This window comes from Sarcophilus harrisii, chromosome 3, assembly GCF_902635505.1.
Source record: "Sarcophilus harrisii chromosome 3, mSarHar1.11, whole genome shotgun sequence".
Lineage (NCBI taxonomy): Eukaryota > Metazoa > Chordata > Mammalia > Dasyuromorphia > Dasyuridae > Sarcophilus > Sarcophilus harrisii.
In genome coordinates, this window is record NC_045428.1 from 229,452,969 (window position 1) to 229,476,948 (window position 23,980).

At 31.3% G+C, this 23,980-nt stretch overlaps 1 protein-coding gene across 1 annotated transcript in view; it reads right to left on the reverse strand.

Moving 5' to 3' along the window:
* Positions 1–23,980, reverse strand: part of LOC100925869 (lipase member I-like) — a 54,748-nt gene that overhangs the window by 28,734 nt on the left and 2,034 nt on the right. Inside the window, exons 2-4 of the mRNA XM_031959156.1 lie at positions 13,303–13,685; positions 3,133–3,241; positions 1,241–1,342 (exon numbers count right to left, since the gene is read on the reverse strand). Of these exons, the coding sequence (XP_031815016.1) occupies positions 1,241–1,342; positions 3,133–3,241; positions 13,303–13,685 (594 nt within the window). The remainder of the gene's footprint in view (positions 1–1,240; positions 1,343–3,132; positions 3,242–13,302; positions 13,686–23,980) is intronic.

The window sequence follows — 23,980 nt, forward strand, 5'->3', positions numbered from 1 at the left end:
AATGGAATTTCTCTTTGTATCTTTTGCTGCTGGACTTTGTGATATATAAACATGCTGATGATTTATGCAAATTTATTTTGTATTTTGAAACTTTGCTAAAATTGTCATTTTTTTTCTTGTATCCTTTTAATTGATTCTCTGGGATTCTCTAAGTATATCATCCGCAAAGAGTGATAATTTGGTTTCTTCATTACTTGAGAGGCCTACAGATAGTGGGGGATCTTCATTCCTTCACTAAGACCAAGACTGGGCCAGAGATCCTTCGGAGAGCTAGTCCAGACACTACATTTTAGCTCCCGAACAGGGATGCTAGAAAGCAGGACATTACAATTACCTACTCTAATTCCTTCAATTTATTTTTCTTCTCTTATTGCCAAAACTAACATTTCTAACACACTATTGAATAGTAATGGTGATAATGGGCAACATTGTTTCAATCCTGATCTTATTGGGAATGGTTCTATTTTATTCCCATTATATATGATGCTTGCTGATTGTTTTAAATAGATGATACTGATCATTTTAAGGAAAATTCTATTTATTCCTATACTCTTTAGTGTTTTAATAGGGGTTTGAATTTTGTCAAATATTTTTTCTGAATCTATTGAAATAGGCATATGATTTTTTTTTAGTTTGCTTATTGATATAGTCAATTATGCTAATAGTTTTCCTAATATTTAACCAGCCCTGCATTCCAGGTATAAATCCTACTTGGTCATAGTGTATTATCCTGGGGATAACTTGCTGTAATCTCTTTGATAATATTTTATTTAAAATTTTTACATCAATATTCATTAAGGAAATTGGTCTATAATTTTCTTTCTTTGTTTTAACCCTACCTGAATACTTTGTTTCTTTAACTGATGTGTGCATGATATGGTGTTTATGTCCTTCATTATCTTTATCATTGTTTTTTGAATACTCTCTAGACTATCAATGCCTTTAGTAAAATCTGATATTTAGAACTGAACAAAATATTCAGTTTGTGGGCTAAACAACACAAGAATGTAAAAATTCTATAAATGCCCTTGCTAATTTTGTTACTCACATTCAGTTCTAATTAAAATCTCTGTTTTAAGTTAAAAATTTCATGTTACAAACAAGCATGTTTAATTTACATAGAATCACACAATTAGGTCCACTCAACTCATCTAAGGTTCCATTTTTTTCTATGTCCGATGAATTTCTACTATTGCTTTCATAACTATAGGAAAGCAAAAATTATATAATTTACTATTACCATTGCTATCAGAATGAATGACATCAACAAATTGTGCATCAGTATAATCTAATCTTTTATGTGGTGGTTTTTGAGAAAAAAATGGACCTGCAGGATCAAGACCTGAAATGCAAAAAAGAAAATTTTCATTATAGCAATTAATTTTGCAGAGCAAATTAAAAAATATACTTAATTATTTTTTATAGTTTAGTTGTGATTTTATTGACGTAGGGAGCCTGACAGATGTGGAGTCTTTAAACACTGGTGAAGGTCTACAACTCATCTATAATTTAAAGAGTTATCAATTTGTATTGTATTTATTATAACTAAATAAATGTTTAACAACAGTAGATCTGGAGAACAGATCAAGAAGAAGAAAAAATAAAAATAATTGGACTACATGAAAGCTGTGATTAAAAAAAAAACCTTGATACAATAATGCAAGAAGTTATCCAAGAAAATTGTCCTAGAGTTATAAAACAGGAGGAGAAAGTAAAAATAGAAAAAAAAAACAACAACTAATGATCAGCACCTTAAAGAGATCCTACAGGGAAAGCACATTGGGAATATTGTTTCTAAATTTCAAAGCCTCCAGATAAAAAAATATTACAAGAAATAACAAAAACAACAAAAACCTAATTCAATTATTCTGGAGGTACAATTAGAATTGTACAGGATTTATCAGCAGCCTCAATAAAAGACCACTAGTCCTGAAAAATATATATATCCACAATGAAAAGAACTAGGCCTGCAGTCAACAATATCATATCTAGCGAAGCTAACTATAATATTAAATGAACAAAAAGAACATTCCATGAACTTGCAGATTTTCAGGATTTTGTCTGAACTTAATAAAAAATTTAATACACAAGAGCCAATATCAAAAATTAATATCAAGGGACTCAACATGGACAAATTGTTTATGTTTTTAACATGGAGATGTATACTAAATATTAAAGACTGACATCAGTAATTGGTAGCTAAAAAGAAATATTGCTGCAGAATTGAGTATAATTTAAGTCTAAAAAGCAAAACTGCCTAAGAAAAGATAAAAATAGTAATTATGCAACATGAATGAAGTATAGGAGAAGAACCTACACAGAGGCATTAGAAAGGATGAGAGGGCTGGTAGTTCTGAAAACCTACTCACATAAAAAGATAAGGAGGGAAGGAATAGAATTAAGTGAAATATAGAAAGGTATGTAGATTTATGGCAGTGGGAGAAGATGTGTAGATTAAGGGGAAAGGGATAGAGGGAAGGAAAGGATAGGGGGAGAAAATAAAGGAAGGATCCATGGGTGGGGGAAGGTTAAGAAACAGCAAGACAAGTCAAGTATCAGAACTAAAGTAGAAGAGTTAGCAAGGGTAGAAAATAAGAGATATATACACAAACACTATGATGAGAATTAGGAGTAGAATTCCTTAAGAAAAAAAGTAAGACTAGTTATCATTGATCTCAGACAAAGTCAAACTTAAAGGTTTAATCAAGGGATGAATCTATATTATTTATTAGTCATATTAATATTGTTTGAGATGTTTCTCTACATATGTATAAATGCTGATAGGCATGTGTATGTAAATGTATGTATGTGAATTATATATATATATATATATATATATATATATATATGCCCATGCTTAATGGTAGTCTGCTTGGGGCTGGTGGGGGTAGGAATGAAAAAGGAAAAAATAAAAATAAAAAGTGCACAGAAAAGAACAAAAAACAACCTACAAGGATATATGCATATGTTTTCATAAACAGAAATTTATTGTTATATATTTTGAATACTTCCTGATGTTCTGGGCACATGACAAAGTTTTGTTTTGTTTTGTTTTTACTTTTCTGTTTTTCTTTTTCTATTTTTTCTTATTATGCATTTAAACAAAAACAAAAACAAAAACAAACCTCTTACCTGTAATTCTTCCTACTTGGCCCTTAAACATTTGTCCAACAAACCCACTTATATGAGCCCCCAGGCTCACTCCTATAAAGTGAAAAGAATCAAGAGAAGCTCCAAATTTCTGAAATTAAAGAACAATAAAAACAAGGAACTCTGTTATGGTTTTTATAAAAAGTGATTCTGAAATAAATACTGTGATTGAACATCTCAAGTTCTAAGAAGCTACACTTTATATATTCAATTCTAGTTATCAAAAGATAAAAGAATGGGGAACCAAGCTGATGGAGTTTCTCAAGACTTTAAAATAATATGCCACATCAAATTCAAGAGCATCACAGATAAAAAAATAGAAATGAGACTTTTTTTTCTCAGCCCAAGAAAACGTAGGGGATTTTGAACTATATGACACTGGGGTAAATGCATGTGTTTCAGCCATACTAGCTAAATATTATAGTATAGCTATAGCATATAGCTATACATAAACTATAAACATATATATATATATATATATATATATATATAAAATAGGGGGTAAGAGAGAGAGAATTCTGAAGAATATAACTTTTAAAATTAGTCAAATATAAGCATCTGCTATAAAACCTCATTCAAAAGATCTTACAAACCAAAATTGGTTAAATGGCCAAAAGTACAAACTTTATTGATAAAAATGAGACCTTAAAAAGTAGATTGAGCAATAGGGAAAGAAGGAAGGCATATGAGCTAGGATTGCCACCAAGAATACCTTACCTATCAAAACTGACTATAATTCTTCAGGGAAAATGGGATATTTAATGAAATAGAACTTGCAAACATTCTTGATGAAAATACAAGAGATGAACAGAAAATCTGACATTCAAACAGGAGACTCAAGAGAAGCATAAAAAAGTAAATATGAAAGGGAAATAATATGGAACTCAAAAAGATTAAACTGTTTACATTCTTATATAGGAAGATGATACAACTTTTAAGAACTTTTTGATTTATTAGGGCAATTAGTAAGGGTGTATATAGACTGGGGGCATATGTGTGAGTTAATAATGTTGGGATTGCCTCCAAAAAAATAAAGAGGTGAGAAAGAGGATTGAATTAGGAAAAGGGGGAAAGGAAAGAAAGAATGGGAAAGGTGGGAAAGGTAAAAGATGTTAAAGGAAGCATTTTTACAGAGGGCAATATGTGTGGAGTAGGAGCTGGCAGTGCTTTAACCTCTCATCTGAACTGATTCAAAGAGATGCGTGTGTGCACGCACATGTGTGTACAATCAGTTGGGTATAAAATTTTATCTGATTGAACAGTGAAGTAATAAGAAAATGGAATAAAAGAAAAGAGGCATAGTGATAAGAGGGAGGGCAGATTAAGGGTGTCAATGATCAGAAGCAAAATGGACATTTGAGGATGGACAGAATAAAGAAAGAGAGAAATAAACAGAAGAAAATGGAAACAAATACACCGTCAATCATTCTGAGAATGTGAATGGAATCAGTTCATCTATAAAATGTAAGCAGATAGCAAAATGAGTTAAAAACCAGAATTCACCAGTATGTTGTTTATCAGAGACACACTTATACAGAAAGACTATACTAAGTTAAAATAAGGGACCAGAACAGAATCTATTATGCTTCCATGTTTTTTAAAGCAAGAGTAGCAATAATGATCTCAGACAAAACAAATCAAAAATATACCTAATTATCAGGAATAAGAAGGGAAATAATATTTTGCTAAAAGGTATCAAAGATAATGAAATAATGCTAATACTACATACAGATGTGGCAAATAGCACAGCATAGAAATTCCTAAAGGAAAAATTAAATGAGTTACTGAGGGAAATAGAAAGCACAACTATACTAATGATGGACCTCAACTTTCCATTCTTAGAGCTAGATAAACTTAATTATAAAATAAATAAGAAAGAAATAAGCAGATGAATATTTTAGAAAATTTTAAGAAATTTTAGAAAATGTAGATAAGAGAGAAAATTGAATGAGAATAATAATTAATATGCTGTTTTTTCTTAGCTGTACATGATCTCTCTGCAAAAATTGAACATGCATTAGGATATGAAAGTTTCACAAATAATTGCAGAAAAGTAGAAATATTAAGTGTACCCTTCTCTGACCATAATATAATAAAATCATATTCGATAAATCTTGAAGGCATAAATGAAAAGTTAATGAGAAATGAAATAATCTAATTCTAAATAATGAGTTGAAAAAATGTAAGAAAATTTAAAAAACATTAAAGACAATGGAAACAATGAGATAACATTAAAATTTGTGGATTCAGTCAAAGAAGTACTTAAGGAATATTTATGTATCTAAATGCTTACATTAATAAAAGGAGAGAGAGAAAGAACAGATCAGTGAATTGGCATGCAACTAGAAAACTAGCAAAAGAACAACTTAAAGATTCTCAATTAATAAACTAAAATAAAAATCCTGAAAAAATAAAGAGGAGATTAATTGAAAGTAAAAAAAAATGAACTAAGAGCTGGATTTTGAAGAAAATAATTAGATAAACAATGGGGTAGTTTGATTTAAGAAAGGAAAAGAGATAACCAAATTACTGGACAGGATAAATGCAACACCAATGAAGATGAAATTATATAAATTATTAGGGGCTATTTTGCCTAATAATATGCCAACAAAACTGACAATCTGAGTGAAATTGATAAATGTTTACAACAATATCAACTGTTTAGATGAATAGAAGAGGAAATAGAATACTTAAAGAAGTTTTTCTTATAAAAAGAAATTGAAAAAAAAATACAAGAGAACTCCATAAGAAAAAAAAAAGGCAGGACCAGATTAATTTTACAAATTAATTCTATCATTCATTTTAAAAATAATTAATCCAATATAAAATGCATTATTTGAAAAAATAATTAAAGGAGGGATCTGACCAAATGTCATCTATAGTACAGATGTGGTTTTGATACCATAACAATCAAATATTCTAAGAATTATTTTTTAGAGTGAGAAAAAGAAACAGACACTCAAAAATATCAAGGAAATCAAGGTGGGGGAAGTGAAAAAAGGAGGCCTGGTCACATCCAATTTCAAACTATATTACAAAGCAATAATCATTAAAAATAATCGGTACTATCTAAGAAATGGAACTGGAATAGATTGGTACCAAATATTCAGTAGTAAATGAACATAATTTAGTGTTTGATTAACACAAAAAATACAAGCTTTAGAGACAAGAACTCACTCCTTGAGAAAAACAATTCTGGGAAATCTGGAAAACAATAAAGTAGACAATAAACAGATATCATGATCTCACACAATGTACTAAGATAAAGATAAAATGGGTATATGCTTTAGACATAAAGGGTGATATAAGCAAATTAGATGAACATGGAAAAAGTTACTCATCAGGCCTAGGATAAGGGAAGAATTTATGTCCAAAGAAGAGATGGTGAAGATCTTGGGAAGTAAAATGGATAATTTCTAATGAAATTATCTGAGTGAAATTGATAAATGTTTACAACAATATCAACTGTTTAGATGAATATCATGAGATATCATGAAATTAAGAAGGTTTGCACAAACAAAATCAATTAAGCCAAAATTTGAAAGACAGCAGACACTGGATTTTATTTTCCTGAAGTTTCTATGATAAAGGTCTCCTTTTTCAAGCACAGAGGGAACTGAATCAATATAAAAAGCATTTCCCAATTGTAGATCAAAGAATATGAATAGGGCTTTTTAAGAAGAAATGAAAGGTCTCAATAGTCATAGGATAAAATGCTTTAAATCACTGATAATTAAAGAAATGCAAATTAAAATAACTGAGGTTACTACCTTAAACCTGACATATTGACTAACATTGATAAAGAAGGAAAATTGCAAATGCTGAAAGGGATGTAGAAAATAGCTACAGTAATATAGTGTTGGTAGAATTGTGAACTAACTCAATCATTCTTCAGACCTATTTGGAACTTTGCTCAAAGGGCTATAAAACTGTGCATACTCTTTGACCCAATAATATCACTATTAGGTATATATTCCAAAGAAATATGAGATATTGGAAAAGGATCTACACGTACAAAAAATAATTCAAAGAATTTTTTTTGTGGTGGCAAAAATCAGAAATTTTGAGTAATGGCTAAATATGTTGTAACATATGATTGTTTGGAATACTATTGAGTTAGAAATGTCAAGGGGAATAGTTTCAGAAACACATGAGAAAACCTATATAAATTGATCTAATATGAAGTGAGCAGAACCATGAAAACATTATACAAAGTAATCACAATAACAATTAGCAGGGAAAGATCTAACTACTCTGATTAATATGATCCAAGAAAATTCCAGAAGACCCATGATGACTAATATCCAGCTGCAGGAAAAGAACTAATGAACTCTGAGTGCAGATTGAAGTATCCTCATTTTTATTTTTATTTTTTGCCACAAGGTTAACATGGGAATATATTTTGTATGACTTCACTTGTATAAATCATATTGCTTGCTTTTTTCAGTCAGTAGAAGTGGAATCTCCAGGAAAAATTTGGAACTCAAAATTTTAAAGGTGAATGCTTAAGATGATTATTAATTTAAATTTATTAAAACATATGACAAGATAAAAAACAAATTAGGCATCATTTAAAAATTACTATCTTTCTTTAAACATTTTAAAATAACATATTCAAATTATATTCTTCTTTCACATATTTATGTTATCATATCCCCTATACTCTATCATCATCAGTTTTTGCTTGTACCTAATGTAAAAAAATAAATATTCTGCATTAGTAGAATTTTCATAATTTTGAAGAAATGAAGAAATGCATTAAGATCTAAGATAAACAAAAATGTGTTTATTTTAGTCTTTTTATAATTAGCTACACAATAAGGAAATATGCAAAACTGAACTAAAAATATGAAAGGATCCTAATTTATTCAAGAATTAAAAATGAAATTTGTTGTTGTTGAGTTGTTTATCACCCTCTATAATCAAACTTAGAATTTTCTTGGCAAAGATACTGAGTAGTTTGCTATTTGTTTCACTAGTTTATTTTATAGATTAGGAACTGAAGTAAACTGGATTAAGTGATTTACCAGGGGTACATAGCTAGTAAGTGTCTGAGGTTTAAATTCATGAAGATGAGGCTTCCTGAAAAAAGTTGCATAAATAAGCCATATAATTCTAGAAGATAGCACTAGTGTTAGCACCAAACTGTTAGAGTTAATTAATCCTTTTGTTAAAAAAAAGCAAAAAACAAAAAAAAAAAAAAAAAAAAACTTTTTCTTTCTTTTTATTTTTCTTTCTCTTTCTTTCTTTCTTTCTTTTTTTTTAGGGCATGTGCTTTATAAAGGGGTAAAGCATAAAAGTTAAATATATGAAGGATATAAAAGAAATAAAATTAATCTGGGAGGTGATATTTTATAAAAAGCATTTTATAATAAGGCTAGGAAGAATGCATCCCAACTTGTTTAGATTCATAGCAATTCCCATATTTCCATTCTCAATTTTAACCACAAGATTTTATATTAACAGTACACTAAGAAATATATGGTAAAATCCTATGTTTGATTGTATTGTTGTAACGGGACTAATGAATCAATAATTACTGTATTATCTCCACAAGATACTTGCTTGATTACCCCCTTTAAAATGGTAAATGTCAGATTTTCCAAAAAACTGAATTTTCCCATTTATAGGAGAGATAGTAGATTATAGGATCCTAAATTTAAAACCAGCAAGAACCTCAATGTCTTCTCGTAAAAAATCCTATTTTATATTTTAGGTATTGTTTGTATTTTTTTCCTCCTCATTACACTGAAAACAATTTTTTATATTTGTTTTTAAATTGTTGAGTTCCAGATTCTCTCCCTTAATCCTACCTTCAGTCCCCATTAAGAAAGCACATGTGAAGTCATATAAAACATTTCCATAAGTCATATTGTGAAGGAAAATATAAATTTCCCTCCTCAAAAAAAGACCCTCAAGAAAAATAAAGTAAAATAGAGGGGAGGAGGGAAAGAAGGAGGAAGAGAGAGAGAGAGAGAGAGAGAGAGAGAGAGAGAGAGAGAGAGAGAATATGTTTTAGTTTATATTCAGACACAATCAGTTCTTTCTTTAGATATAGATAAGATTTTTCATCATAAGTCCTTCAGAGTATTTGTGGATTGCTGTGTTACTGAGAATAGCAAGGTCATTAACAGCTAATTATCCCAAGACATTGCTATTACTTTGTACATATTACTTTGCTTGAAGGAGGACTTTCCAAATTGTTCTGAGAGCATCCTGCTCATCATTTCTAATAGAACAATAATATTCCATCATAATCACATATCACAGTTTATTCAGCTATTCAATTTATGGGCATCCCCTCAGTTTCTAATTGTTTTGTCCTGAGGAGAGAACTGCTATAAATATTTTTGTACATATAAGTCCTTTCTCTTTTTAAAAATTCCTTTTGGGATTCATGTCTAGTAGAGGTATTGTTAGATACATCTGCAAAATCCTATTTTAAAGATGTAGAAACTGAGGCCCAGTGAAGTCAAATGATTTGCCCAAGATCATACTGTAAGTGGTAAGTCTTAGATTCAAATTCAAGTTCAATTATTCCAAATTTAGTGATCTCTCTGCTACCCCACACTTCCAGGATCTATAATTCTTATTGGAATCTAATGGCTTCTGGTACAACATGTCTGGAAAGAAGACAGAAGTCTTATATGCTGTAAGAGACTCAGATTGTCTTGTAACTTGTAACATAGATTCATCATCTCTAAAATGTTTATTTCTTGATTATCACAATTGATAGATGGTTCTAATTGAGAGAACTTCACATCTTATTTTGGTACACAGGGAGCTCTGGCAATAGCGCAGAGAGTGGGGTTCCAATGACCCGAAGGAATTAGTTCCATTGAATGACAAAAGAGGTTGGCTTGGAGAATAAAAATGGGGCCAGAGAGAGTATTCTGGGGTTATAATAATGATCCTAGAAAGATGGGATCGAAGAACTTAATGAAAATTAAATTCATGTGGATTTTAGACATAAGCAATTTGGAACAAATCTCTTGATTTTTAAGGAAGAGTGACTTTTAAACTTATTAACAGCACAACCCAAAAGGGCTGATGAGAATAAAAAAAAGCTATGATAAGTAGATGTTGTCTGCAGTATTATTGGCTATGACCCAAAGACCCTGCTGGAAAAATGTGTTGAATCCTATTCATAAGGGAAAAGAAGGGAAGTAGGAATGAAGAAGTTTGGGGTTTATTACTTGCCAAAGTATAGGTGACTTCTTCCATTGGAAACATCTAAAGACGGATAGATTTTTACCAACATTGTAGTAGAATTTAAACAGAAGCCCAATAAATTAACACAAGAATGGACAATCCTACTGACATAATATAGTGGAGCTAGGCAGAATCTCTGCTAGTTGCAGGGATGCACATGATAAGGGAATTTAAAGAAGACTTATTCTTGCAAAGCCAGTCAAATTATTTAGAAGCTCCAGATGGGGATCCCTTTTTAGGTGGTTAAAATAGTTATTTATATACGTATAATCCTATAAAGTTAAATTCCCATTGCAACCAATTCCCTAATTTATATCTACAAGGGAGATAATAAAACTTCTAAAACAATTGAGTTTTATAGACTGAATCTATAACCAAACCACTTTAGGAATAATTAGATCTCACCTCTGGGCAGAACCCCAGTCAACTGGCATCAAGACAATGGTAAAATCTGAGTTCAAGAACAAGCTAGCTTCAATAACCACTTGAATGCAAATGGATTCTGAAGATGGAGGAAAAGATATTATGGATACCTGATACCTTGGTTTCATCCTGTATCACAATGGTGATGTCAAGAACTCCCTCAATAATTAGTATAAAAACTCATCTATGGAAGAAAGGGGGGGCAGAGGTAAGAAGGCCAGAGTGGTAATTGGATGTTCTATAGCAAAAAGGCCCTATGTGCTCAGGGAAATTTCAGAATGAAGCATCAACAGAGGCATGGTTTTGAAATCTAGAAAATCAGAAAAAGGGTCTGAAAGGGAGAAAAGTTTAATTAGCTTGAATTCCTCAATTAGGTTCTAAATCTTTATGTAAAGACCTTCACGTGCTCTATAAAGGTTTGAATAGATCAAGTTTCATCAAGAGACAGGAAACCAATTTCCCTTTTTTATCCTCTTTCATTTCTGCTTATTCATTGAAAAAGGCACAATAATACATATGTTGAGTACCAAGCAAGTAGTAATTTTGGTAATCTTTTTGAAATAAAGTCTTTGTGCTTAATCTGCAAAACTTTGTCTTTTGCGATGAAAAGACATTTCTGCTTGTATATGTGGATTTAAGGTTATGTGACTTCTTATGTAAGATCTTGCTATACTGATTGTTTTGAGATGCTTTCCTTTAAGGCATGGATTAGCAAGGGAAAGGACAATCTATACCTCTCCAGAAATCCCAGATGACTTCTCTTGATTGGGGATGTGGGCAATGTGATAAAAATGCATCCCTTTCTGCTTGACAGAAACAGCAAAATTTGCAAGGTAGAAGTATAATAGAATTTAATACAAGCTTATATAACCTAGAATAATGTCACCAATATGTAAAATGCTGGAGAACCTGCTTTGGGATGCACTGGAGAATGGGATTATAAGTAGACACTCTGTTTTGCCTTATTACATGTTTGGAAGCAACCTTATTCCTTTGCTTCTGTGGTCAGAAATGTCTACATCTTTAAAAACTGAATGAATGAACACTAGCTTTTCCTGTGTTTGTGTCAGCTCACCAACTCTAAGGGTTATCTCTCCATCTAGCTCCCCACCTTAGACTATGTGGCCCCAAGAAAGAGGCCTAAGGTTTTACTTTTTCCTTTCATCTTTTTCAATTCTAGATAAAAAATGTTGAACCTCTGACCCAGGAATTAAACTATGGAATCCAAGAGTGCTGGAATTCAAGCCAGTATTGCATTTAGCTTAGCAGAGAAATCCCAAACAGCAATGGTTTAGGACACTAGTCCAATAAGACTTTGTACTAAAACTTGGTAAGACTAATTGTATGTAGGAACTGAACTAGACTATCTTTAATTCCTCTCAGTTTCCCAAAGGGTGAGGTATTATTAGGAAGCATTATGTGTTGGAGGAGAGAGTTTGTGAGTTTCTTCTTGTTATATCTTTGAAGTAAATCAATTTTTGATGATTTAAACCAATAGCAGAGAAGAATATTCAAATTTGTAATGTATAAGACAATCCTAAGAGAAATAAAATGTAACTGACTAGGTCATCAGAGAGAATGGCGAGAACAACCATGTTATACCACAAACCTATGTTTCCCTAGATTTCAAATGCCAAGAAGAAGTAACCTAAGAGTGGAAAAGATTGCACTCCTCCCACAGCCATTGATAACATCTAAAGCTCTCTTGGTTTCTCTTCCTTATTGTGCCCAGTTTTTTCTTCCTTCTCAGGGTTCTCCTCTTTCTGTCTCCCCATGAGAAATAAAGAGGGACCTGTTTCTTCTGCTTTTATCTGGAAGAACAAAGCACATTCTTACAAGAGTATGGAGTTTCACAGTGAAACATGACTGACAATGTTGCTTGAACCCAAGACTTTAAGGGTAGACCTCTTTTGTTTCCTTTCTATTGGATAGCATCTTCATGTCAACTGCTGCTTAAGACTTGCATGACTCAATGTTTCATGATATATTTAAGAATTTTCATTTCTTCTTCTCCGAGAATGTTGTAAACAAGACCCCACAATATTCTAGTTTTTCTTTATTCACAGTTCTCCCTGCATGACATAATATTATGCAAATATAATTCAGAGTTGTTTTGAAAACATTAAAAATTATGTCTCCTCTACCTTCAATGTGCATGATGTTAACAGTATAGTAAAAGAAATGAACACAAATACACAAATCAGAAGAAATAAGATTTAATAACAAGAAAAAAATGAACTCCTAGAAAGAAGGCTGCTAAATTTTTAAAACATTTCATCATTACAAATATAGTCCATACCTGGGCCAATTAAAGTTTCATGTACAATTATGTTTTTAATGACATTGAATCTTTCAATGTAAAAGAAGTGCATTCATCTTCAAACTTTTGGGTACACTAAACTTACCTGTAATCATGACGACTTCGTTGCTATCTCACATAATACACACACATACATGTAGTTAGAGACGCCATCATATTTTGTAATAAGTATCATATATTCCAAATGCAAAACTTACCAACATTATATCAATGTGTTTCTTTAAAAATATGGCAACTTTTCTTGTGTTTTGAACAGCTCTTTGATAAATAAAAGTTGTAGCACCCCAGTTCCAGTCTACTACAATTGTATTCACATCTTTTTTCAGCAAACGTTCAAGAAAGATAGGAAGCCAGCTTGGGGATGACCCTGTTGGTCTGTATCCATGAATAATCCAGACAGTTTTTTTAGTTATGTTGAAGTTAGTATTGAGTGTATAATTCCGTCCAAATACAGGTTCACCACAATTAGTGGTTAGTTTTGTATACATTATCATTGTTGTTTTTAATCTTGGCTTAAACAGATCAATAAAGGCATCTCCTAAACTCAGATCACTGAATTTAAGGCATCCTGTTCTTTTATCTGAAATATAGAACATCAAAATCAATCAGAAAGTTAACTGAAATGTCCTTTAATTGTAATTGTTCTTCAGGAGTATCAACTTAAAAATAGACTCTTAGCAAAACATAAATTCATTCATTTTGATTCCTTTTGTAGTGTAAGGCACAGATTTAATAAACTTTAATCTCTGAAGAATCTCAATAATTTGTATTTTTTGGCTCATGCCAAACTCTGCAAAGAAAATATATATTCAGATTATTCCTGTTTCTCATGTTTCCCTTTATTTCCCTGGAAAGTGCTGTGTTAACAGAGAATGGATCAAAGAAAATGTTTAACACAATAATAAAGAATATAGAAAAGACTCATGACTAAGACTTTAAACAAGAAAATGTTTCCCTATGGTGAAGAACATTTAATTTAAGATCTAGTACTGTTGCTCTAGATTTATGCCACCATCTTGAGATTCAGACTTCTATATTCAGGTAAAAGATTTTAAGAAAGATTTTTGTTAAGATGTTTAAGCTAGAGAATTTATACAAATCAAGGTGCCCATCATTCTAAGAGACTAGCTTTAAATATATTAAATGAAGTAAAAGAAAAACAGCAAGTAAATAGAAGGGAAAGGGTAAATACATTGGTTCTACACAAATCTTCTTAGAAAAGTCTGTAAAATGAGTACAAAGAGAATAGTTCCTTATTAATAAATATTATAGGTTGAAAGAATGTCAGAAGAAATTTTTATAAGAGAATATTTCCACAAGAACTAAAATTAGTATTCCATAAAAGACAATAAAATGTACAAAAGAATTCCAGGAGTGATTGAAAACTTTAATAAAATTGTAAAAGAAATTATAGGATGAAATTAGAACTCAATAAAAACTGAAAAGGAGAATTGATATATTACAAAAGATACAAAGTAAATTTGAAATAAAATTAAACATACAACATTAAAAATGCATTGACATGAAAAAAATTAGAGTCCAGTCTGACAATAACGAAATTAGAAGAATGTATGCGACACTGTAAATTAAAAAGTTGACCTAAAAGTTGACAGATTTTAGATAAATGAGAAATAATTGGGTTTCCAGAAAAACATGATGACACAAAATTTTGAATATCATATTTCAGGAAGACATAAAAGAAAATTCTTGGAAGTACCAAACTAGAGGACTAAATACCTATTATTAGAATCCACAAGATGTCAACAGAAAGGAATCTCAGGTTTAACTTTTCCAGAAATAAAGTTTCCAAAGTTCCAAAGCTATCATATAAAAGAAAACAAATTGCAACTGATAGGAAAAATAGATAGCATAGTAAACTCTAGATGGGATTTTCAAGATTATTAATCATCACTGTGAAAGGGATTTTAAAGTTGGAACATAGAAGAGTGGATTCAAGATGGCACAGAAAAGTAACAAACTTATCTAAACCCTCCCAAATTTCTCTCTAAGTAACTTTAAATAATGTTTTAAAATTAATTCTGGAATAATAAAAATCCACAAAAGGATGGAGTGAAATTATTTTCCAGTCCAATAAAACTTAGAAGCTCAGCAGGAACGGTCTATCAAACTGGAGCAAGAGTGGAATACATTCCACCTCACGTTGCACTAGTACAGGTTATGCCACAGGAAACCAGCATCAGATCTTAGGGGCAATTGAATCAGCAGAGACAGCAGGTATTTCCTGAGTTTCAGTCCATAAGTGTTAAGGGGTTGGATAACTGGTCAAAAGGAAATTACAGGGGTCCATGTGCTGGCATTGGTTGAAGGAATTAGTTATTTTACCCATAATCAGATTCGGGTCACAGCCCCACGGTAAGGAAGAGCACTAACTCAGCAGAAGTAGGAAATGGGATGAAAGGAAATACAAAATTAGTAATCTTATTTGTGGAAAAAAAAAATCACAGCAAATATCTCTGATAAAGACCTCATTTTTCAAATATATAGAGAATGGAGTCAAATTTATAAAAATAAGAGCCAATCAATTCCACAATTGATAAATGGTCAAAAGATACTAACAGGCAGTTTTCAGACAAAGTAATCAAAGCTATCTATAGTCATATAAAAATTGCACTACATCACTACAATGCAAATTAGAATAATTCTGAGGTGGCACCTCTCATCTATCATATTGGTTAATTGGAAAACAAATTCAGAGAGGATATGGAGAAATTAGGTCACTAAAGTACTGAAATGAAGAAAGGAATTAACCATCAATGGAGAGAAAAATTTTAATTCTAAGACTTTAGCTAATTATGCCACAGAAAAACTGAAAATATAATTGTAATAGATAAATATTTATGAAATACATACACTATGCAGATTAAGATTGGAAACAAAAAAGCTAAATAACTCACTTTCAGAAGGAAAAAATGAAGTCAGAAACATGAATAAACTCTCAAAGAAAATAATTTTTTTTCATTCATGTGGATTTGCAAGTGAATTTTATCAAACATGGAAGTAGTAACTTCTATGCTATAATCATTCTTTTGACAAAGTTTATTTTATTTTTATTTCCAAATTTTCATCTTCTCACTGTTCTTTCCTTAACTATTGAGAAGCCATAAAAACAAAGCTTGTATTATTTCTGATGGCATGATGAATACTATTATTATAATGCTCATGCAGGACAGCTAGGTAACACAGTGGATAGAGCATTGGCCCTAGAGTTGACCTGAATTAGTTATTCACATCAATTTCCTCATTTGTAAAATGAACAGAAGAAGGAAATAGCCAATCATTCCAGTGTCTTTGCCAAGGAAACTCCAGAAGGCTTCACTCTCAATCATGACTGGGAATGACTGAACAACAACACAATAATATTACATTACATTTAAATATCAAAATTTATTCACTCATTACCCAAATGATGGGTATTTCTTTAATTTCCAGTATGAAAAGAATGGCTATAAATGTATTTGTACAGTTAAATCCTTTGTCTTTTCTTTGGACTCTGAGATATCACAGGATAAAAGGAACATGTTATTTAATAGATTTTTGAGCATAATCTCAAGTTGCTTTCCAGAATAGTTGGACTCTATAGCTCTAACAACAGTGCTCTAATATCTGGATTTCTTATATCCCCCACTAGCATTTGCCATTTTAGCCAATTTGATGGTTATGAGGTCATACCTCAGACTGTTTTTATTTATATTGCCCAAGTTATTGATTATTTAAAACATTTTCATTTGCTATTTATACTTTCTTTGGAAAACTGTCTTTTCACATTTGATGATTTATCAGTTAGGAAATTTCTGGTAAATTTTACTCCATTGTTTATGTATCTTACAAATGAAATGTTTGTCATAAAAACTTGTAAAAAAATTTCTCATTTTCCTTCCCCCCCCTCAATTTTAGCTCTTTTTAGCTCTATTTGTTTTGTTTGTGTAAAACTTTTAAAATTTCAGATAATCAAATTATTCATTTTTACTTATTGTGAGCCTCTTTATCTTTTATTTGGTCCATGAACTCTTTCACTATTCAAAAATTTGATTAATAATTTTTCCATATCTCACTTATTTGCTTTTGATTTCAACCTCTATTGTTAGGATTCTTACAAGGTGCGCCCATTTAGGGTTTAAGTAAGTGGAATTGATGAGATAATGATTCTCTAATTTACATGTACTTAGTACTTACTATAATTCCACAAGATTCACATCTTTAAGAGAGCATATATAAGGAGGAGCTCTCAGGGCCAAAGAACACAAGCCCATTAGAAGCTCTGGGAGCCTCAGCCAGGATTCAGTCCAGGAGATTCACAAGCCAGAGAAGGCAGCTTAAGCTCTCGGAACTAAGGGGAAAGAAAGGCCTCTAAGAAAGTTAACCAGGCTCAATGAAGGAGACAAGACTTGGAAAGAAAAAATAAAGGATTTGGACTTTAACTCCTGGCTGCATTTGGGGTGATTTGCACTGAACTGAAACTAAGGCTGCTCCCAGAAGCTCCGCAAGAAATCTGCTCCCAGAGAAAATTACATTTTAGAGAAGAATATTACAGTCTATAGCTATATTATATACTTATATTGAGATTATTGTACTGTTTCATGTGAGATATTGATCTATATCTAGTTTCTATTGAACTACCTTTAAATTTTTCCAACTTTTTTTGATGAATAGTGAATTCTTGAACCAATAGCTAGCATCTTTGGCTATCTTATTGGATTCATTTGTTTCTATTTATGGTGTACCACATTTGTTGCACTGTTCACTCACTCTATTTCTTACCAAGAATGATTTTTATGATTTATTTTTTATAATTTTTAATGATTATAGTTTTATAGTATAGTTTGAAATTAGGTATTGATAGGTTCTTTTCCTTCCCACTTTTTTCATTGCCTCTCTTGATATTTTTTTAACTTTTGTTCCTCCAGATGAATTTTATTATTTTTTCTAGCTCTATAAAGCAACCTTTTTGTAATTTTTGGTATGTTAATGAGTAAATTAATAATATAATATAATAAATAATATATAAATATATAATATAATATATTAAAAATAATAAATAGATAAATAAAAATAGATTAAAATATAACAATTAATTAATTAATTAGTTTAGAGCACATTTTAATTTTTATTTTATTGGCTTAACCTACCAATGAGCAATTAATATTTCTCTAATTAAATCTTTATCTGTGTCAAACATATTTTATGATTGTGTTCATATAGTTTTTGTGTGTGTGTTGACAAGTGGCTAATTGGTTCTTCTTTACTCTGACTTTTAGGATTTCTATTGTGATATTTTATTAGAAATTTTTAATTTATTGGCTTTCTAATTGTTTTAGTTATATTTGGTGATCTGGTCTTTCTCTATTAATAGAAGCATTTAGAGTTTTAAGTTTTCCCTTAATCTGCATTCTGCAACTTTTGGTATGTTGTTTCATTGTTGTCTTTGTCTTTATGCCCTAATACATGCTTACGTTTTTGAAGATGATATGCAAAGCTAAAAAAGGGTATACTACTTGGTATTTCCATAAAATATTATTGGAGTTTACCATATATAATTTTCCAAAAATTCCATTTTGGCCTCTCACTTTTATCTGGCTTACTTTTTGTTTGTTTGATTAGTCTAAATTTCAGGCTGCTATTATAATTCCTCCTGCAACTTATACTTTTCCTTAGAAGCTTTGAGTAGCCTTTGAGTATATATATGCTTAACACTGGTATTTATTCTTTGTGGTACACTTCAGCAACATATAGTTTTCCTATTTATCTCTTTTCATTAGTTCCATTTTTATTTTTACTTTGAGATCATATTTGCTACTCCTACCTTTAAAAAAAAATTCAGCTGAATCGTGATAGATTCTGCTCCAACTCCTTATTTTAATTCAATGGGTATATTTCTGTTTTAAGTATGTTTTTTAATAAATAAATATTGTTATATTTTGTTGTCTAATCCATTCTTTTATTGTCTTTAGTTTTGTAGGTGAGTTCACTGACAGTGATTGGTAACTGTATATTTCCCTCTATCCTAGTCTCTTATACTTCTATTCCTTCTCTTTTCCCCCACCCTCTATTTAAGAATAACTTTATTTGACCAAAAACAAAAAACCAAACAACAACAATAACAACAAAACAATTGCTGTCAATCCAGTTGCATACCCTTACTTTTGGAGATCCAGGTTGAAGAAATATTATTCAAATAGATACTGATCCAATGCACTTGGCACTTTAATGAAATATATTTATATATATTTATACTGAGAGTTACTGAGTTGTTTCCAGCTAAATGCCTTGGCAAGAACCCAAAGAAGGGAAAAATAATAGTTATAGAGTGAGAAAGGCTGTATTAGAAATAAACTTTTCCCTTGCCACCAGCCAATTCAGATTATCATTGAAGTCATTGGACCTCAATCTGACTTACTAACCCAGAATCTAGTAGACTTAGGCTTCTCAAATTTTTCAGATTTCAGACTGACCCAGTGCAACCAAGTGCCTCAACAACTCCAATAAAGCCTGTGCTTGAACATTTCCTTCTATTTGAACTATGATTTTTACCTTTATATTTCCTTTCTCACACCTATATGGTAGCCTGTAGGTGGCTACCACAGAAAAGTCTAAAGGGGTCAAAACTGCTTACAAATGGTAAACATAGTCACAAAAGGTCACTGGCTCTAAAAGTGCACAAAACACTGTTACCCAACTAAAGGCATCTACCTCAAACATAAATTGTCACAGATTATTTAGGATCAATGAAGATGACAACTAAAGTGAAAACTGCCCTGAGTTGGTCAAAGATAACAGGTTATCAGTATTATTTGGAAATGTATGTCCTTGCTAAACTGGGGTTTTAAAGTTTTGGAGTTGAGAAGATTTTAGGGCTTCAGAAGGAAAGACTTAATGTGAATTATTTAGCAAATCTTTGTTTACTTCATGCTAGGAAACATCAAGGTATTTGTGTGGCTGTACAAAATTACACTTACAAAGAACAAGTTCAACATGTAGGCACTTAATTATATCTATCTATATGATAAACATGCATGTATACATTTATTCATACAAACACACACATATATGTATACTCACATTACACCATTACAATTTTAGTTGCCCTTCAAGTAAGTCAGTTTTATACCAGACTCTCATTCCCCTTGCTTGCCCACTTTTGTGGTAGTAATATAAACTAAGTGTGCATTGTGCGGATGCTAATGTACCAACAGCTTTTCACAATAAGCTTGTTTTAAGTAACTCACTGAAGAGCAAGCTCTCAATAGATAATTAAGTCCATGATTAGTTAGCGTATATAGTATATAATTTGGCCATCAGATGATTCCTCTGGAGACACCATGAAGATAGTTTCTTCAGTGTATCTACCTTTCTTGTCTTTTCTTGAGAGCTTTAGTATCCTCATTATTCAACAATAGGTGCCCACCTGAAGGAACTTAGATTATCACCATCCTCTTTCTCTTCTCTGAACACTCTAGGGTTTGTACAGCATCAGATTCATTATTAAACTAACAGTATGAAAAAGGAGAATAAAAGAACAATGAAAGTGAACTATCATTCTGAAATTTGAGAATTATGGATATTTCACTTTAGTTTTCAGACCCAACCTCTCTTTGATAGAAACAATATCTAATATTTAATAGGAGCACACACAAACAGACATACAGATACACATACACACACACACACACACACACACACACACAACCACTCCTAACAACATGAATTATGTTAGATTTGGGGTTGGGTGGATTCCTCCTCCTAGAAAGTACTAGACGTAACTGGGAGAAGAGAGGGAAGAGAATAAAATCTCAAACTGTACTGCTTACAAGTAGCCTCTTTCTATACTGGTGGCTTCCTTGACACTGAAGTGTATAAAAAACCTTGTCCATGTGGGGTCTAAAGACTTAGAGGATATCTCAATAAATTGTCAATTACTAAACATTTATTAAGAACCTACTATGTTCCAAGTATTGTGCTAAGTGCTAGGGATACAAAAAGAACCAAAGTACACTACTAGAACTAATAATTTAATGGTAGAGTTTATAACCCTTTCCTGCTATATACTTCCATTTGGAAACAAGAGATACTGCAGCTACCAATATTAAGTGTTGTATTACTCTTATTGAACAACCTCTTGATGGTATAACTAAATGAACTTTGTTGTGTTAACTGTTCAGTGACTTTTATAACTTATGAATGCCTCTTTTTATTCCAACATGGAGCTTGACCTAATGGGGACAGGCCTAAGTTAACACCAGATATATAGAACACTTGCTTCAGGGAAATCTGTTCTAGGTCAACTAATCTAATTCATATGAACCAGAACACTGACTTTTAAAGTCACCACATACATCATTAAAACATAGTAAAATAAATGTGTAAATGCAATGGTCACACAACAAAACTATAGCAAAGTTGCTTTTTAAAAATGTTTTGTACATAGTTTCTCCCTATTATAAAATATATTTATTAGAAAAAATTCTATTGATTTTATATTAAAACAAAAACTAAAAGGCAATTTTAAAGTGATTTTTTTTACTATCTTTCCATCCTGTTCCACTTTGGTTAAATAACTGGGCAAGTCATACAGTTGACAAAATGGCAAAACAATTGCTTTCCCTAACCCCAATCACACACACACATACACATATACCCCACACCATACTACACCAGAAATATGTGCCAGAAATAGGATAATTACAGCAGACTTTGTAAGATGAATCAGAACCCAACTTAAGAATTTTTACCCATAAGAAATAACATCAAATGATAATAGTAAGAACGTCCATTCAGTGAACTCAGCCCTAATTCACTCCCTTTTTAAACAGTGAGTTTAAGCTATGTGGCAGTATCAGGATTTATGAACACACCACTGCAGTAACTTGGCATGACATACATCCTGCCTTTATAAAAGTCAATCAGGAACTATATGAAAGGGAAAATGACTTGGAGATAGAATTGAGGAAGACAATCAGAGAACAGAAAAACAATTCTTCTAATAAAAATAAATGACATCAAGAACTTTTCCAAAAAGATATATCTATATCTATATCTATATCTATCTATATCTATATCTATATCTATATCTATATATCTAGAAACAGATATCACTCTAGTCTCTTCTCTCAAATATAAAACAAACCCCTCTGTTCATGAAGCCACAGGGATAATTACTACTCTGGAAAAGAAGATAAGGAAATCCTTTTTGTCCTATATCACACATGATTTAGGCTTGGAGAACAATAAGGAAAAGTTACTTTTAATAAATAACTGTTCAAAGTCAATTTAACTCAACTTAATTCAATTCAACAACCATGTATTATGTGCCTAAAAAATACCCAGCCTTGGGGATACAAAAGCATAAATGAAATGGAACCTTAATCAGTTGAGTTTTTCTAGGGGATACATTATGCAGATTTTGAAAAATACAAATATGTACAAAGTACCTTTGTTGTACTATGGGAAAAAGGTTCAGGGTTCAGGAAAGACCTCTCAAGGAAGTGGTACTTGACTTCCGTTAGACACAAATATGTTTGTATCTGTTTAGATAGATATATGTATATATGTCTATACAATCATTCTATATACACTCTATTTGTTAGTACATAATAGACTTACAGTTTTATGAGCAATCTTTTTTTTCCTATTCTACTGTAGTATGCAAGTGCTAGTTTTATTTCTTAATTTCAGAATGTAATGAATAAATAAAAGAAACTTTAAAAACAGTACAGAAAAGAAAGTGGTACTTGAGCTGAGGCCCTGAAGGGAATCAGAACTTCTAAAAGTTGGAGATAAAGAAGAAGAGAATTCCAGATATAGCCTTTTGTTGTATGTTGTTGTTGTTTATTTGATTCAGTTATGACCAACCCTATAACCATATAGATCATACTTTCTATGGGATTTTCTTGGCAAAGATACCATACAAATGGAGAAAATAAAGGGACTAGATTAATGTGAAAGTTAAAGTGAAATTTCTTGAAGCTTTGTTTAATTCCCTTGGGGCCTACTGTTTGTTGATTTGGTAAATTAATGTGGAGGTACTAATACTTTACTCAAAACAAATCTCAGCCCCTAGAGTCTTTTCTAAAATTTTCTCAAGATGTTTTAAGAGGACAGGTGCTTTACCCCTTTATTTTTGCTTCTCTACACTAATTTTGTGGTGATTTTCTGTTTGTTTATAGAGGAAATCTGGAGAGCCTGTAAATTTCTGACTTATTCCATCATCTTCTCAGAATGTATAAAAATGTATATGTACTTTTGCTGAATGTTTTCTTTTTTGTTGCTGAAAAAGGGAAGAGAATAATTCATATACCTATATGTGTCTCTACCCCAATCATACTATATAATAAATGTATATGTGTATATAAATATATACGCATATGTATTCACACACATACTACAGACATGTATATGTATGTAAATCGGGCTCCCATCCTACAAAAACTCTAGCTATTTCCTCTATGGGAATTGAAATGGTGCTGTTATACCTACAACACTCTTTCATTACTCAAATTTTAAAATAGTTATGTAAATCAAATCTGTTGGTTAAGACAGTTGCTTTTGTAAGACAGTAGAACTGGGAAATAATTATTTAAAATACTCTCTTCCTAAAACTGTAACACAAATATAAAATATTTATTTAAAATAGGCACAATTTACAGGGCAACAAAATAAGTTAGGTATCAAAACAGATGGAATTCTAGACTTTCTGTTCTGAGTTTGCAATGTCTATAGCAATAATTAAAAAGGATAAGCAGGACTGTGTCTATCTCATTTTAGAGCATTTCCAAAGCAGAGTAAACATCCTTAAAAGTACTCATCATCATCACAAAGAAACACACAAGATTTTAAATCATAAATCATTAATTCTATATG